The following is a 19,271-nucleotide window of genomic DNA, read 5'->3' as shown; positions in this document are numbered from 1 at the left end:
TAAGGCATAGTTTTGGCGAGGCAGAAAAGGAAAGACGACCTCAACAGAAGTAGGTTACCTTTATTCAGGCAAGGAGGGGCGACAGTCGGCCTAACGACCAGGCTGAGCGCCGAAAGGGATCAGGGAGGCTTCATACTTATAGGGAGGTTTGTGGAAGCGATAAGGGAAACGTCAATCAGGCGGGATATTTTGAGTATTCTTTTGTTGAGATGACACTTGTAGTTGGGCGGGGGGTGATAAGTCTTCTGGGCGGGTGTAGGGGGTGGTAGGTTTCCGGACAGGGGGTGATAAGTTCCAGATAGATGCAACTGGCCTGGAGCATCAGGATGGACCTAAAGTTATGCTTTGTTTTCTCTGAAGTTAGATGATTCAGCAAGGGGCCTTTGAGACTGTTGTTCTCTTTTCTAGGCCCAAAAGACTCCTTCAGTTACAGTATTGCTTCTGTTGTATGATTTGGTTTTTGGCCGCAAGGCATGTGGGGTCTTAACCCCCTCAACCAGGGGATTGAACCCCCTGCCTTGAAAGGTGAAATTCCAACCACTGGACTGCCAGGGAAGTCCCTGCAGCTTAGTTTTTATTTTTTTATTTTTTTAAACTGACTGTGCCATGAGGCTTCCCTGATTTTAATTTCTAACCAGGGATTGAACCCAGACCACGGCAATGAAAGCACTGACTTCTAACCACTGGACCACCATGGGTGCCCCTGCAGCTTATTTTGAAATGGTTCAGTCAAAAAATAATTTTTTAAAAAGTGTACGTATGCATACAGAAAATGCAGTCATGGTGAAATGTTAATTGGTGAACTCAGGTAAAAGGTATATTGGTATTTCATTGTGTAGTCATTTCACCTAACTATAAAATTTGTCAAAATGTTACAGGTTGAGGGAAAAACAGAAAGAATAGGTAAGCGTGGAGGATATAAGATGAGAAAAGTTGGCTAACTGTGAAGGGCTGTCTCAGTGGGGTGTCATCGAGTGTATTTATGACAGAGTCTGGGCCAGGGGAGGCACGAAGAACTGTCACGTACAACGAAGCCTTTTTTTCACTGTGGCTTCTTTGAATTTTCTGTGCTTTCACTTTGCTCCTCCCTCAAGGATTGGAATCCGCTCTGCTATGTATGGTCCTTCCTTCTCTGGCCTGAAGCTTCAATATTGGAGTCTCTTAAAAGAAAATTGCTTGTGCACTGACGGAATAAGTGGGGGGAAATATTGAATTGCAAATTGAGGGCTCTGCTGTATGATAAACTTCTTGAAATGCTGCAAGAGTATTTTAATTACGTTAGTGCCTTTTAAATGTGTCCTGCAGCTAAACTCGCAATCATTCTGGTAGCCTTCCCCTCCCTCAAAGTAATTTCAAGCTATAGGATTAGTTCCCCTTGTCAGGTGGCAGATATTGTTCGCATCGAACCGTTTATTGTTTGTTTAAGGCTGCTATTGTGTTGGGGTGGCTATTGACGGAAAAAGTGCTGCTGACACGTATATTCTCATATCTCTCAAGGCTGCTAGGTTGTAAAAGAGGCTATGCAAAATTCAATATATGCCTTGACCAACGTTTCCAAATTAATGTCGGTGTCACCTGTGTGAGAGTTTTATTTATTCATTTGTTCAACATCGATTCACTGCTGCAGGTATCAGAACATCAAGGTAGCAGCCCTCAAAGGGTTTGTTTACTGGACTGGAGGATACGGCTGTGTGCCCAGATGTGGGCAAGAAGCTATAGCAGATACGGGGGAGTCCAGTCACTGGGGAGGGGAGGGGGGAGCCTGGGCTCCAGAGTCCGCAGGCTGGAGTTGGAATCCTCGCTCAGCACTTACTGCGCGTGTCTCATGGCTCTTGTCAGGTTCAAATGAGATGATAAACAATGAAATGTTCTACAGTGTTCATTATTGTCTACTTGTATTTTGAAGGTGGAAAATTTGGAAAAGTGCATAAGAAAGGAACCACACTATTTTTTTGTAGCTGCTGCTGCTGCCTCTTCAGTATGGGATTTGCTGTGGAAAGAATACAGGCTTTTTGACATCCTGTTTCTCTGAGAAAATAGAAGTAATCCGAATATTTTCATAAAGAGGCTCCATCGACATTTCAGCTTTGTATTTTTTCTCTTGTTATTACTGATGAGCCTTGCTTGGACCAGCCAACGCTAGCTGCTCTGTTTGTTCACTGGATCTCACACTCTTTCTTATTGAAGGATATTTTTCCAAATCATGAATCTTGCTGCCAGTTAGGTTTATCAGCAAGCAGTGTGCATTTATTTTTCCCATTGTAAAACCTTTTTAGTTTAGGGCACTTAGACCCTACTAAATCCTGCTACCAGCCCGTTTCTTTCCTTTTCATGAGTCTTCCATACTTGATCAGTTTCCTCTTTTTCTGTTCTCTCTTGAATTTACCTGGATGGGGCTTTACCTCCATGATGTCACTGAAATTGTGTTACTGGTATCAATGCCCTCCAATATTTTACTAGTTGATTGGTATTCTTTAATTCTAATTACTTACACAAAAATCAATTATTTGATTTTATTTTCCCCTTCCTGTCTCCTTTCTTCTCCTTTTCCTAGTTATTTCTATATTTTGTCAAAATACACAGTATTTATATGTTAGCTTCAGCTATTGTCCTCATTTTTCTTTAGTCATAGGTGTTCATTTATATATTTTAAAATGCCACTTTGGAGTTTTCCCAGTTACCTCTTTTTTTTTTTTTCCCCCAGTTACCTCTTGATTGGATGAAATTATCCTTTGATAGATGTTTGGAGAAGGGCTCATAGATGAAGAGTTTCTGAGGTTCTTGTGTGTTTGGAATTGTTTTTCATAGCCTGGATATTTGAAGGAAAACTTCCTTCATATATCAGTGCAGATGACACAAAGGATATAAGACCTTTGGTTTACTTGTTCTTTCATTGAACTTAAAAAATACTGCTCTATTGTTGGCTTTGCTTTGGGTGCGAAATTTGAAAAGGTGATGTGAGTTGGATTATCTTCCCTTTGTGTATTATTTGGCCATTTTGTTGGGAGGCTTTGAGGATTTCTGTATCTTTGCTTGGTAAAGAATCTGCCTGCAGTGCAGGAGACCCTGGTTTGACTCCTGGATTGGGAAGATCCGCTAGAAAAAGGATAGGCTACCTGCTTCAGGGATTCCCTGGTGGCTTAGAGGTTAAAGCGTCTGCCTGCAATGCGGGAGACCTGGGTTCGATCCCTGGGTCGGGAAGATCCCCTGGAGAAGGAAATGGCAACCCACTCCAGTATTCTTGCCTGGAGAATCCCATGGACGGAGGAGCCTGGTGGGCTACAGTCCATGGGGTCGCAAAGGGTCCGACACGACTTCACTTTCACTTTCACCTGCTCCAATATTCTTGGGCTTCCCTTGTAGCTCAGCTGGTAAAGAATCTGCCTGCAGTGCAGCAGGAGACCTGGGTTCAATCCCTGGGTTGGAAAGATCCCTGGAGAAGGGAAAGTCTACCCACCACAGTATTCTGGCCTGGAAAATTCCATGGACTATGTAGTCCATGGGGTCACAAAGAGTCAGACACGACTGAGCAACTTTCACTTTGGAATCTAATAGACTTCCTGGACTATTTCTTGGAGTTGATTTTTCTGGGTTAATATTTCCAGGTACCTGTTCATGCTTTCAATGTATAGATCAGATCTGTTTTCATTGCTGAAAAGTTTTCGTGGACTGTGACTTTAGGTGGTGGTTTTAGATAGACCTTAGACCCCTGTGCTAGCTTGTCTCATCAGTTCTTCTGGAGCCTGCAGTTAGTTTTTTCAGTCTGGTTTTGCTCACCACCACGCTTGATGGTGGGCTTGGGTTGGGGTAGGTGGAATGTGGGGGTTGGCAAGAGCAGTGCAGATGACACATTGAGAGATTTCTCCTTCTGCCTACAATGATCTTGAAGTTTGGGTTATCTTTTATCTTCTTCAAATTTAGCTGAAATAAATTTCATGGAGATTTATTTTTCCCTTCTTGCGTTTCCTTGCTTTTGGAGGAAATGTGGAGCTAGACCACCAATAATGTCTTCAGTTACTCAAAAGTTCTGGTAGGGACATTTTAACCTCAGCTCAAGCATGCTCCCCTCTTTGCCTTTTTCTTTTAAAGTGAAGTTCACGTAACACAAAATTGACCATTAAGTATTTTAAAGTGTACAGTTTAGTGGCATTTAGTACATTCAGTGTTGTGTAACCACCACCACTGTCTAGGTCCAGGGCATTTTCATCACCCCAAAGGGAAATGCCAAACCCATTAAACAGTCCCCTCTCTCCAGCTCCTGGCAATCACTAATCTGCTTTCTGGTTCCATAAATTTACCTATTCTGAAATTTTCATACTAACAGAGTCATACAGTATGAGATTTTATATCTGACGTCATTGATTTAGCAACATATTTTTGATGTTCATCCAAATTGTGGAATGCATCAATACTTCATGCCTTTTTATGACTGAATAATACTCTGTTATATAGATATCCTCCATTCTTTAACTAGTGGATATTTGAGTTGTTTGTACATTTTAGCTATTATTAGTAGTGTCACTATGAACATTTGTAGCAAGTATTTGAACACCTGTTTTCACTTCTTTGGGGTATAAACTTGGGATGTAATCGCTGGGTCATATGATAATTCTGCTTAACCTTTTGAACAACTGCCAGACCCTTTCACAGTGGCTGTGCTCTTTTATGTCCCCACCAGCAATGTACTGGTGTTTCAAGGTCTCCGTACTACTTCAGTTATACTTATTTTCCATTTCTAAATTATAGCTTTATCTCTTGCTTTTAAATCTAGAGAAAAAAATAGCCTTGTGTTATATTATTTCAAATACTTGTTTCTAGATGATTTTATTCTGGTATTTTCCAAGAATAGGATCAATTTCTTTTTTTTTTTTTTTTTTTTTTTTTTTAGTTCTACCACTTTATTGCTACCAACCCATTTCCCTCCACCCTTGTGCACACATGCTCAGTCATGTAATCCCATGGACTTCAGCACGCCAGACTCCTCTGTCCATGGACTTTTCCAGGCAAGAATACTGGAGTAGGTTGCCATTTCCTTCTCCATAGGATCAATTTCTTCATGAATGAAGTTTCTGTTAGCAACCTGGGACAGTCTCATTTGAGAAGATTAGATTCTGCTCATTAGATTCTAATTTGCATAGATTGTATTAGACTTATGTATATATTTAAAAAACATTTGATTATGACTTTATTTTGTAAGATTTGTCATTTGGTTGATTTTTTTCCCAAGCAAAAACAAGATCTCACCAAAATTTCTGATACTTACTGATTTTCTTAACCATTTCTTAAAATACTAGATATGCTGTAGTTTTCATTGCATGATGAGAGGACTTTATACAATGAGGAAGTGTTCCATTGATCTTTAATTGTATGATGTGTGTTTATTTTGTAGGTACCAAAGACACTGGGATTATTAAGGATGTTAAGTGGCAAGTTTTACAGTCGCCAGGGACAAGAACAGGTAATGCAGATTGGCTTAACCTTAGAAAACATTTTCACCAAAGTCATAGGACAAAGTTGAGTAAACCTTGAACGTGATAGATTTTCACCTGAATTTGCTCTAAATTATACACTATGTGGGTGTATGCATTAATAAGGATTCATGAAGCTGTTCACTGAAGATTTGTGTATTTTACTATGTATGTCATTCTTATCTCAATAAGGAAAATTAAAAGAAAATTTCAAGAATGAACCTAGTCCTCTTGGGTCTGGAAATATAGCCCAAAGAAGTTTCCTGGAAGCATTATTTATCTTTCAGTCTTCTTATTTTATCTTACTTGGGAATTTTGTGTCCTTGTCCATAACATATACTTTTTATTTGTTGATTTTAAAATATTCCTTCCCTTGCATGTTTACAATTTTCCAGTTAGCTTTCTCTTTGGCCATTTCATGGAGTTTGTCTTTATCTTGCAGATGAAGAACTATATGACAGACTAAATGCCTTGGCCTCTGCCTTGTACTTTATTCTTTCTAATTTACTGTGTTGCCTCTGTTCTTTCTGTGACCATATTAGTTCATGAGAGCGTTGCTTTTTTGAGTCAGACTTCTAAACTACAGTGGGTTCAACTCTCTACTGAACTCCTTGAGGGCAGGGATTTATGTTTGTTTTGTTCACTGCAGGTTCCCCAGAGTATATAACAGTGCCTGGCATGTACTATGTATTACTGAATATGTAATATTCAGTAAATGTAGAGTATTGGAAGAGCAGTGCTTACAAATTCACCTTTTATTGAGCTGAGTTTTTTTTTTTTTCTTTAAGTATATGTAATAATTTAGAACATTTTGAATGCATTTGCTAGAATTCAGTCCTTTGATTTGAATATAGCTTGTCCATTTGAAAGGTATAATAAAATTGGAAATCACTTGTTTTTGATTGCTCTGTATAGATGATAAACAGATGAAGAAAGTGAGACAATTTAGTCTTCATACAAAGATCTGATATTTAACATTGAAAAAAGTCTCTTAGAATGGACAATTGAAAAGTTTTATTGCAGCGTTTGAGAGAAGACACAGTTCCTGCTCCAAATATTGCTGCAAGTTGTAGAAGACCTTAATTAGTGTTTTTAATTAACACAAGATCAAATGGACATTTATGCTAATGATTTAATGTAAGTGAGAAATAGAAGTTAAAATAATGTTTACATTATTTCAGTAGGGTTTTGTTAGTATCACACTGCTGCACAAGAGAATCAGTGAAGTAAGAGGAAAACATCTTTTAAAGAATTTTAGGGAGCAGTTTAAGATGGGGAGGGGTAAATAGGAGGATAGACAGTGAAGTTAATTACAAGGGCCATAAGTGAATTATTAATGTAAGAAGACAGTTTACTGTGCAAAAATGTCTTTGTAAATCCTTTTAAGATGCTTCTACCCAGTGATTCTCACTTACCAAGTAATTAGTTTGCTAGACCACCTTTGAGGTTAAAACCTCATGGAGTAAACTGAAGCAGGTGGTAAGTGATAGTCACTGTTTTTCTTTTCCTCAGCTTTATTGAGAGATAATTGACAAATGAAATTGTAAGATAGTTAAATTGATTTGATACAGGCACATATACATTATGAGAAGATTTTCTGCCACTGACATAATTAATACACGTATCACCTCACATATTTACTTTTTGTGCCTCTGTTACACTTAAATCCTACCCTCAACAAATTTCAGTGATAGAATACAGTGTTATCACCTGTAGTTATCAGTGTTATACATTAGGTCCTCAGACTTTATTCATCTTATAACTGAAGATTATACAGCTTTATCAACCTCTGCCTTTGCTCCAGTCCCCAGCCCCTGGTAGACAAACACTATTCTATTCACTGTATTCATGATTTTGACTTATTATTTTTGACTTATGATTTTCTTTATAGATTCTGTGTATAAGTGATACAACAGTGTTTGTCTTTTTTTAATCTGGCTTATTTCACTTAGCAAAATGCAGTCCAGTCTCATTCATGTTTTTTTGCAAATGACAGGATTTCCTTCCTTTAAAAAAGATGAATAATATTCCATGTTGAAGAATAAAGATTAATATAATTAATTCTTCATATATTAATTTATGTATAAAATAGGGATCTGCTTTTATCCTTCTGCATGTGGCTGTCCAGTTTTTCCAGTATCATATACTGATGAGACTGTTTTCCCCATTGTGTATTCTTGGCTCTTTTATTGTAAGTTAATGGACTGTATATGCCTGAGTTTAGTTCTGGCCTGTCTGTTCTGTTCCATTGCCTTGTGTATCTGTTTTTATGTCAGTTTCGTATGTGTTTAATTACTATTTGCAATGTAGTTTAAACCTGGATGTATGATGCCTCTAGTTTTGTTCTTCTTTCTCAGGATTATTTTGACTCCTTGGGTCTTTTGTGGTACCATACAAATTTTAGGATTGTTTTTTCTATTTCTGTAAATAATGCCTTTGTAATTTTGACAGAGATTGCATTGAATCTGTAGATCACTTTGGGTAGTATGGACATTTTACAATAGTAATTTTTTCAGTCCATGAACATGGAATTTCTTTAATTTGTGCCTTCTTCAGTTTTTTTCATTAATGTCTTATGGCTTTCAGTGTATATGCCTCTCACTTCCTTGTTTGAATTTATTCCTAAGTATTTTACTGTTTTTGATGTTGTTAATGCAATTGTTTTCTTAATTTCTCTTACTGATAGAAATTGTCTTATTGTGTAGAAACTGTACGTTGATTTCTGTATCCTGCAATTATGAATTTATTTATTCTAACAGGTTTTTGGTAGTCGTTAGGGTTTTCTATTTATAATACCATGTGATCTGCAAACCGAGCCAGTTTTACTTCTTCTTTTCTGAATTCTATGTCTTTTAATTCTTTCTCTTGCCTAATTGCTCTGGCTGGGACTTTTTTTATACCACGTTGGATAAAAGTGACAAGAGTGGGCACCCTCGTTACTCATCTTGGAGCTTTCTGCTTTTCCCTGCTAAGTTACGTATTCTTGACCGACATTCCAGCTGTTGAAATGATGATTAAAATGAAAATGACATTGATAGTTGAGGAATGTGAAAGAAATTCACTGATATATTTTAACCAAAGTGAAAATTAGTTACCCCTAAATTTTATTGCCTTTACCACTACTTAAGTTAGATGGAGGAGAAGAGAACAAAATTGTTATTCACGTAACCTGGGATATCTTAATACAATAGGCAGGGTTTGAATGTTGAGGTTAACTTTTATTGTGGTGTTTATTTTGGTGTACAGTTGGTTGAAAAGCCATTTCCTCCTATTTCCAAAGCACATACTCTTGAATTCTCTTTCTTGCCAACCAACAGACTTTACAGTTTCTGAATACTGCAGACTCTGCTCAGGTTTCTGAGTACTGCACACTCTGAATTCAGCATGGGTTTTCTAACTGTGCCTTTACATCTTGTGTCGCAGTTACTGACAGGATAATAAATTATTTTCTGGTCCAGAAATACCCTGCATGCTGTAGATACTCAGAAAACTTTCTACAAATAAAAAGCAGAGTTTAGAAGGAAATCACCGTGTTTCTAAAGTAATAAAGGTGACTTATCTATCTTTGGCTGGCTACAATTCAGTTCCTACTAATAACCGTGTCTTCTTACTGTGCATGTTTATGGAAGTTAAACAGATAACTTGAGACTTGAAAGAAACGAACATTTAATGTGTATGTGTGTAATGCCTGAGATTTGCTTTAAAATCTTCCAGGAGACAGAAGTCCCCAATGGCATTGTGGTGACTGGGGAATGACACGTGTGACAAGCTTGAAATGTTGATATGTTTGTTTAAGATGGTAGGCCCATGGGTATTTATTATGCTGCAGTTTCAGCTTTAGTGTGTGTGAGTGCAAATTTCTGCAACAAAATGCTTGTGGAAGGGAATGGTATGGATTGCAGTGTGGATGCCATGGTATCAAAGGAAACTAAGGGCATCCATAAAAAAAAAGCCAGTGGGGACATTTCAGTGAATATATTTATTGCTTAAGTGTGCAGGAAGGATGGAAGGGAGGGAGGGAGGGATGAACACAAAAGGATGTTTAACATATTCGTTCATTATTTCCCTGGTCGTAATGCTGCTGTTAAATTATTCACATTATTCAGTGTACATTTTTTGGCTTAGTTTTTTTTTTTTTTTTGGTGTATGCGTGTTTTTATAAACTTCCTACTTGCTTTCAAAGCACTTAAAAAATAATTTATTTATTTTAATTGGAGGCTAATTACTTTACAGTATTGTAGTGGTTTTTGCCATACATTGACATTAATTAGCCATGGGTATACATGTGTTCCCCATCCTGAACCACCCCCCATCCCTGCCCCCTCCCTCCCTCAAAGCACTTTTAGTGGAGTTGTTTGATAGAGTTCCTGCATGTTACCATACAGAGCACAGTTAGCACGTGACTAATTGTTCAGGTGCTCAAGCAATAAAGTATACTTGATGATAGTTTCTACTGAGGAGCATGCCTGTCACTATTAGGAAGGCTGTGGCCCAGGTGAGGGCAGTGATCATGGTGCCCTCCGGCCCATGGAGGGGGAGGGGAGACTCCGCGTGGTTCGGGTCCTGCTGTTTATACAGAAGGATGATCTTGGGCAAGTGTTGTCACATTTCAGGTCTTCAGTTTCTTCACCTTTCAACTCTGAAGCATGGGTGGAAAGTTCTTTTCATTAACACAGATCAGTGCTTCAGAGCCTGTCTTGTGCAGAACCACGGAGCTAGTTGACATAGAGTTGTGAGAGGAAGATGCCAGGTCCTTCATCTACTTGTTGGGGCTTTCCTGGTGGCTCACACGGTAAAGAGTCTGCCTCCAGTGCTGGAGACCTAGGTCCAATCCCTGGATTGGGAGGAATTCTCCTAGACAACGAAATGGCAACCCATTCCAGTATTCTTGCCTGGAAAATCCCATGAACGGAGGAGCCTGGTGGGCTACAGTCCATGGGGTCGCAAAGAGTTGGACACAACTGAGCGACTTCACTTTCACTTTCATCCTCTACTTATTGTTCCATCTCCATCACAGAGGAAGAGATGTGGTATGTGCAGATTTTTGCTTGATGTGCTTTTTGCTTTGGTCGCTTCTCCTTCTCAAGCATTTGTATTTTAATCTCTTACATTTAATTATGGCATTCTGGAATAGATCTGTTATATCCCATTAAAGTGATTTTAGTCCTCAGTGAGGAGATTAGAGTATGCTGATCTTGTCTGTTCACTCATTCAGCAATGTCCCTCACTTCCAGAAATTGCTCTCCTTGTTTTTGATGGCTAGTGTGCCTAGTTGTTTTAGACTCGAGGACTTAAACTCTGTCTGCAGAGGCCAGGTAGATAATAATGGTGAATCAAGTCGGTTGTAAATTCTGTTTTTTTTGGTATAGTCATTGTTACTTTTCAGTTCTGCAGCTTTCAGCCTTAATCTTGGGGCCATAATAGAAAATAATGGGGGTTTTGCCTAGCTGGAAAGCTCATGACCCTTCTAAGAGGGTAAATACTACCTAGTTCCAGCCGATTATGCCCTTTGGGCCCTGTATTGCCAGCTTTTCTAAATGTGCAGGAGAAATATGGTTGTGGACTGCCATTTTCTGGTCTGTTTTATTTTTTGTGGGGAGACTACCTTAGAGCCTGTTCTTAATAAATGCTTGAATGGGAAATAGGTCTTCAGTTAGTGTTTCTTAAATTCTTCCAGTTCTGTTGTAGTTGTTTGGTAGGTAACATCACTGCTGGGGATGGTTTCTCTTGTGGTAATTGAGCAAACCTGGTGTCCTCTTGGGAAAGGACTGAGATTATGTGGATAAGTAGAACTGGGAAGGCTAGTCTTCCTCTGTGTAGCCCAGGATTGGCCATGTAACATCAGTATATTACAAAGTGTCTCTGTTTTGTGGCAACACTTAGATTCCTTAAATCAAATAATTTGCTGGCAGATCTGAAAAATCTTACCCATCTAATTTGTTTCTTAAATTAAGGCATGCATTTTCCTCTAGTCGATCTTTTATTCCCTTTGAACCCTTCTCCCCTCCACCTCTTCCTCTGCTTCTCATTCACAGTATAAATTTGTGGCTTGTCCATGGTGAAGAATGTTCCAGGCATTGTGTTCATATAGAATCTTGTAAAAATTATGAAATTCAAGAAATGCATAATTTTTTCAACATCAACACATAAGATACTGAGAACACATAGTAATCTATGTGTGATATAAAGGAATATTTTTATAATGCTTACTTATGTGGATTTTACATTATATGTAAATCATAACACTATAAAGGAGATTGAAAAAACACCTTTGGGCAGGAGTCTTGTTTTTTGTTTTCTGGAGCACCTTTATAATATTACGAAGCTGTCCTAGTCCTTAGTTATGCAAGATTGCTTATGACAAGGCAACCCTGAAGAATGATATTAATTTCTGGAAGTTATTTCTATTGGCTACAAGTCCCTTGCTCTGACGTTACTGTAATATAATTGTTGTCTAGGATGGGATCTTCAAGATGAGCCTCTCTCCAGATGGGACCCTCCTTGCAGCCATTCACTTCTCAGGAAAGCTAAGCATCTGGGCCATCCCGTCTCTGAAGCAGCAAGGGGAGTGGACTCAACACGAGCAGGTGCGTCTCTCGATTATGATTATTCCTAGAGTGAGTCTCGCGTGAGGGTGAGTACTGACAATACAGATTTCATTTGTGTGATATTTTACGTTTATTTATTTGTGGCTCACAGCTTTTATTTATTCTGATCATTCCTAAGCTGTCCTTTGTTTAAAATATTATCACAGTAGCAGGATAAATGAGGAACAGAGTAGCACTCCTTGCTGATACTGATCTGTAGAACAGGACACTGTATCCTGAGTGTCCTCTGTCCACTGAACTCTGCATGTCCCCTTCCTCCTCATTCCCCAAATACAGAATGGAGATGTTAATTTTTCAGCAAAATTAGCTAATATCAAAGATTCAAAAGGTCGTTTTCTTCAGAAGAGTTCCCCTTCTTTCCAGATCTTGTAGTTCCAGTAATCCTGGGCTTCCTTCAGATTGAAGGGAGTTCTCTTTACTCCTAAGGCAGTTAGAGAAGATACAGAGAAAGATAGAACTGTTGAGCTTTTTAGTGTCTGGAAATGACAGGGTTTGAGAGGTAAACAATTGAGTTGTTTAGGAACAGATAGAATCAACATCTGTTGTAATCTAAAATCAGCATGGGCAGGTGAGGTCTGCTGGTCTAATGCCATGTGTTGTGATAGAATGAAGGTTTAAGAAAAATCCTTTCAGGTGCATGCAGCTAATGTTATAAATGGTTTAATCCTCTGAGGATCATTTTGTTTGTCACCACTGTGAGTGTTGATTCTCCTTCCCTTGTATCTGCATGCCCCTTTCCTAGAGGAATATCTGGCTATCAGCTTCGGTGAAAGTTTTGTGATTCTGGATAGAAATATATCCCCTGAAAGATATGAATGGATCAGGGTCTTTCTATTAGCATTCTTTTGAATTTTATTTCATCAGAATGCACCATTAAAAGAACTGTTAATGAGCAAACAGCATTTTGTATTTCTCAGACTAGAGGAAAAGAGAAAGGGCCTCTACATTTTCTTACTGTTTCACAGACTTTTTTTTTTTTTTGCTGTTTTTTTCTCTTAGGAACAATTTTAGGAAGATTTTTTTCCTTTCCTAATTCCTCATCATGTTGAATTTAATTTGATCTCCACATCTCAGCCACTCTCAGTGGATCTAAATTTGCTCTAAATAGAAGAGATCTTCCTCAGTTTTCAACCTCAGTAATCAAATACAGGGACATTCTTTCTGTCTGTTGTGAAATGAGAGCTAAGTTGACTTGTATCTTCTCTCTAGAAGTGAAGTGGATCAGCTCCTAAAGCTTTGTTTAATATGTTCATGTGGGCTCATCAGATAATTGATCCAGAAAGTACCACGCATTTTTCATGGTTATCAATGTACAGTGATGAAATATTTACCTTTCATTATTGGAATAGACCCTGACATTCTATTTTATGTGGGAAATTTTACATTTGGGCAAACTTTTTCTTTAAAGGTGAACACTGATTATTAAAGTCGTTTATAACAGAAACATTGATCGAGTTCTGAAGCACACTTCATATTTCATCTTTTGAGTATCCTGGAATGTCATACATATTGAATAAGCACTATTTAAAAAAATTCATTAGTATGCTCTTTTTTTTTAAAAAGTTCTGGATACTTTTTTTGCTTGCAAAGATCAGTTGCATCTGTTGTAGTCTTTATTGGCACACATTTGATTTTTTAACTGGTTAGACATTTTAATCCTTATTTGCCAATCAATTTCATTATAATTTATTACACTTCAGCTCGTGAATGTTATTCATTAACATTTTATAATGATTCTCTTAAAAACACAAAAATTGTTTAAGAATCTTAACTCAGGAGTGAGTAAATTTAAATGTCTCAGTGGTTTGGAACAGGTCATCAGAAAAGTAATGTGAAAAGAAACGAAGGGACTTCAGAAATGGCCACAAGGATCCATGGGAGGGGCGAGTTCAGGCCAGGAATTCGCCTATGGTGTTGTCTTAGGGAGAGTCTTTTGAACAGAAATACCCCGAGAGTTTAGAAGGCAGTTCGTCAGGAATTGCTGAAGCCGGTTTTTGTGTTGTACCTCTGAGTTTCCACCTCACCCCTGTAGCTCTGATTCAGCGCTCCTCCTACAGCCTGTAGACAAGATGGTACGATGATACAGCTCCTCAGGCTAGTTGTACCTTTTATTATAATTTACACATTTGGGGGGCTTATGTATCAGTTTCTGTTTATTTGCTTGATATAAGTTATCTCCTTTGAATGCCTGAGTAAACTGGAAGAAAGAGGATTTAGGACTCACAAAACTGAAAACCGCGGACCCTAGTTGCCATCACCAGCGACATTTTCACGTAGTGGAGTCCTTTGCTGAGGGGTCCGTGGCTTAGTGGTGTCCCTGGACCTGATCCCACTTTGGGTGCCATTCTCACTGCTGCTCCGCACACCCTCTTTCCAGAGTGCAGCCCCTCGCAGGCTGGGGGCTGCCAGCGCCTCCCTCGACTGCTGCTGCTCCGCGCCTGGAAGGACTAGCTGAACAGGACTGAGTCTGCCCTCTGAGACCCCTGCTTCACAGTAAAGTCTTGTCCAAAGTTGAGAACAGGGAGGGCATTTACCTGATCCATTCTGAGGTCGTGGTTGGCATACTGTGCAGGCGCCTGCATTTACCTGTCGTCTTTCCTGGCCTGCTCATACATGCTCCCTGAACTCTCCTCTCCTGCTCCCTATTTTTGTCTAACCCTTTTCTGTTTTACTTTCTGAAACTTCATTCCATCAATAAACAGGTTGCTAGGAGGCTTCAGCATTTTTACAGAGCATTCTGAAATAAATGTATCCGGTTTACAGAACTCAGTAGGATTGAGGTACAGGCATGCAGTAGTCTTGTAGCTTTTATAAAATGAACTCTAATTATACATATTAAATAATAACCTCTATTTACTGAGCACTTATTTTGCCTTAGGGCTTCTCAGCAAGTAAGCAGTAGACCTGAGGTTTGGTTTCATGACTCTTTGGCTCTGATGTCCATGCTCTTTCCATGACCATGTGAGAAAATAAATATATTTTTTAAAAGGTGGAAAAACCCCTATTGGTCAAGCTTTTTATCAGGCTTTATTTATTTGATCTTTAAAAGAAAAGAGACAAATTATTTTTCTCAGTGAACTTAATACAGATTTCTTCAGCCTTCTCAGATATGTTGAACTCTAGAGCTGTTAATAGTGTGTACCATATACTAGAATAAGTAATTAAGAAAGTCTCTCACTGATAAACCCTTAACTTTATGATGGATATCTACAGTACTTCTGATGTGGTGACATGAAGTGAGGGTGTTAACTGTTCAACAAAAGGAGTTTGAACAATCATACTGTGTTTGAGTCTTTCAACTGTATCTGGGGGATTAATCGCATTGGGTATTGGACATTTTAGATTTGGACTTGAATGTATGGAGAGAGTCACTAAAATCTAGTGTACTAGTCAGATAACAGAGAACAAACTAGTGGTTACCAATAGAGAGAGGGAAGAGGGGAGCAGTAAGACATGGGTAGGGAATTAAGGGGTACAAACTATTATGTATAAAGCTGCAAGAATATATTGTTCAGCACAGGAAATACAGCCAATATTTTATAATAACTATAAATGGAGACTAACCCATAAAAATTTTGAATCACTGTGTTGTACACCTGTAACTTAATGTAATACTGTACATAAGCTGTACTTAAGTAAAAAAAGTCAAATAGTGCAGTCGAGTAAATGTAATAAAACTTGAATGTAACAGAGCTGTATAGAGTAGGTTGTTACTTATAATATTATCATAAAATTATGTTCAAGTATTTGAATCTGTGCTGAGTCCTAGAGTAGAAAATGTAATAAATCACAGTCCCTTGCGCTTAAGACATTCATAGTCTTGCAAGGGAAATTATTAACAAATAAAGAAAATAATGTGTTAGTATTTTGCTTCCATTGGTGTTGTTGGGGGGGATTGTTGGGAGTAAATGGTGTTTGTATATTAAAGCTTGGCTTTCAACAGCAATTTTATCTCTTTGTTTACTTCACAATCTTATTAATCAGAACATGCTTTTAGCTCATTTTAAGAGATGGGAATAGTGCTGAAGAAAGTTAATTTAGATTGCTAAATGTTAGAATCAATGTTCCATCTAGACTCAGGTCCTCTGACTTCATAGGTCAAGCCTGCGCCACCCCCCCCGCCCCCCCCCCTGCCCCCGCCCAGAGACTCTTCTCACAGCATTTACATGTAGAAATCCTGACTTTAAGTGGGGAAGTTGGGTACTAGCTAAGATGTTAATGGGAAACAAGGAGAGACAACCCATGTGGTTTATATGAATGGCACCTGGAGTTGTGTGCTGCATTATGTAGAGATAACTGAGAATGTGTAAATACTAATAAGCCAGAGGTATAGTGTCACTTCCCTGGTGGCTCAGACAGTAAAGGATCTGCCTGCACTGTAGGAGACCCAGGTTCAATCCCTGGGTTGGGAAGATCCCTTGGAGGAAGGAATGGCTACCCATTCTAGTATTCTTGCTTGGGGACTTCTAGGGACCGAAGAGCCTGGCAGGCTGCAGTCCGTGGGGTCACAAAGAGTTGGCCATAACTGAGTGACTAATATTTTCACTCTTTGACTTTTTCATATTGTCACTTACCAAATAATGTGGTGTCATTTTGTATGTTCATCCCTGGCTGAAAATATTGAAAAACTCTTAAACAACTGAAAAACACTTCCGACAGCTGCTCTTTTTTCATTTGTCCAGCAATAGTCGAGTGACCTTGGGCCAGGTTACGGCAGGCTTTGGATTTCTTTGTGGTTTCTCTGGGAAACAAATGGACAGCCAATTAATTTAAAATGGTGCATATAATGTATGGGGGCTTCATGTATATAGTATATGGGGACTTTACTTAGAGTATACTGAAGTATATATACTTATAAGTACTATCAGGCACTCAGTCATGTCTGACTCTTTGTGACCACATGGACTGCAGCACTCCAGGCTTCCCTGTCCATCTTCAGTTCCTGGAGCTTGCTCAAACTCATGTCCGACAAGTCGGTGATGCCATCCAGCCATCTCATCCTCTGTCGTCCCCTTCTCCTCCTGCCTTCAATCTTTCCCAGAATCAGGGTCTTTTCCAATGAGTCATTTCTTTGCATCAGGTGGCCAACGTATACTATAGTATATAAGACCTTACATACTAAATAGTGTATGTAGTATATAGGGACTTAATGCTTCACCTTCCAATACTGGGGTGTGGATTCAATTCTCTGGTTGGGGAGCTAAGATCTCACATGCCTCACAGCCAAAAAACCAAAACATAAAATAGAAACAGTATTGTAACAAGTTCAATGAAGACTTTAAAAATGGTCCACATCCAACAATCTTAAATATATATATAGAGCATGTGCATGCTAAGTTGCTTCAGTTGTGTTTGACTCTCACTCTTTGAGACTCCATGGACTATAGCCTGCCAGGCTCCTCTGTCCATGGGAGATTCTCCAGGCAAGAAGACTAGAGGGGGTTACCATGCCCTCCTTCAGGGGATCTTCCTGACTCAGGGATTGAACCCGTGTCTCTTATGTCTCTTGCATTGACAGGCAGGTTCTTTACTTCTAGCGCCACCTGGAAATCCCATGTAGTGTATAGTCAGCTTACTGCTTTACCTTGAATGTTGCCCGAGAAAAAAATTAATGTTTCTGTTGCCTGATACGGACTTAAAAGTCTTTTACCAAATTGTGAATTCAGCTTGTCTGGGCCTTTCTTCAAGCAATACACTACTTTATTAGTTTTCATAATACTATGCTTTGTTTGAATGAGTGTTTTCTCTGTAAAATCTAATGATTAAAGATAGTTTGGAAGTGTCTATTCTGATTTACTTCTATCCAGTTTTCAGTTGATTAAATACTTTGGCTTTCATTGTCAATATGAAAATCCATCTGGCTAGAAATCTGTATTAAGTTTGTTCATGTTTGGAATATATAGTAAAATTGCCAGTGATTTTCATTTCCAACATTTCCCATATGTTATGTTTATATATTTACGTCTCATTTTGGCCTTAATTTTTCTCTGAAGAAGTTCTATTACTTGCTTATTTGTGCTTCCTTAGATGTAGTAGACACAAGACTTACCATTTCCATTTGATTTTATTTTCTTGTTGACACGTGTAGGTGCTGGAGTTATTTTGTGAAGGAGATGAATCAGTGAAGGATAAGTGGGAAGATGATAGTTCTTGTGATTAATCGGGATCTTATCCACAGCTGTTTTCACAGCTTCACTAGACTGTCAGTTCTTTGAGAAGAGACATTGAACACACATTTCTTTCCTGAGATCTAACAGAGGGCTTGGCGTATTAAATACTGATAAATGTTTGTGGAATGAATAAGCATTTAAGGGTTACTTTCATGCTATTGAGAACAAGGTCTTTGTTATGTTTAGCTTCAAGCCATTAAAAAAGAAGTCAACAAATAAAATCCTTAAATCTGAGAAGACAGATTTAAGCCTACTGCATTGGCCATAATAGCCTTTCTGTAAAAAATCTATAACTGTATTCTTGGGGCATCCTCCTAGGCTGTTTTCAGACATATGGTAGCATGTCATACAGGGAAGAGTGATATGGAGGTTGCTTCTCAGAATATATCAACACAGTAACTGGGAGTGAGTGCCAACTCTGTACTTTCGTAGAGGTCTTGGGAATTTGGTGATCCTGTCCTCAAAGCAACAGCCTCCAGAGTTTGTGTCAGATGCTGTAAAGCAGAGCCAGACCATGGTTCTCACAGATAGAGTCCTTGGGGTTCTAGGGTGGTAAGTTTGGGCAAGTTTGGGTAGTATGAGGGGGGCAGTGGGAATGTCAGCTTAGAAAGTGGTGAGGGACAAGCCATCAGGATAATGGTCTGGCAGGTCATCACTGCCTGAGGCAGAGTTAAGTTTGGGATTTTGTTTGCTCTTCTTTCTCAGATATACTGTACGGATAATTCTGTCAAACTCCCACATATTGTAAAGTTGAATGCTTAGTTCAGACATGTAGACTGAATTGCTATGTACTCCTAAGATAAAGATACAGTTAGATATATACCCCAAAGAATTTAAAACAGATACTCAGACACAGTACATTTGCATACATGTTCACAGCAGCCGCAAGCTGGAAACAAGCCAAGTGTCTATTAATAGAAGGATGAACAGATCGTGGTATATACTTGTGATGGAATATTATACAACTGTATAAAAGGAAAGAACTACCTATCCATGTGACATCTTAGGTCAATCTCGGGAACAAG

At 38.7% G+C, this 19,271-nt stretch overlaps 1 protein-coding gene across 1 annotated transcript in view; it reads left to right on the top strand.

The window, feature by feature from the left end:
• The window catches only part of NBAS (NBAS subunit of NRZ tethering complex), a 309,213-nt gene that overhangs the window by 50,955 nt on the left and 238,987 nt on the right, over nt 1–19,271 (top strand). The window contains exons 11-12 of the mRNA XM_043917136.1: nt 5,390–5,458; nt 11,927–12,055. Of these exons, the coding sequence (XP_043773071.1) occupies nt 5,390–5,458; nt 11,927–12,055 (198 nt within the window). The remainder of the gene's footprint in view (nt 1–5,389; nt 5,459–11,926; nt 12,056–19,271) is intronic.

The sequence above is a fragment of the Cervus elaphus genome, chromosome 11, assembly GCF_910594005.1.
Source record: "Cervus elaphus chromosome 11, mCerEla1.1, whole genome shotgun sequence".
Taxonomy (NCBI): Eukaryota; Metazoa; Chordata; class Mammalia; order Artiodactyla; family Cervidae; genus Cervus; species Cervus elaphus.
Note: the sequence above shows the minus strand (reverse complement) of the source record. Positions and strands in the feature narration are given on the sequence as shown.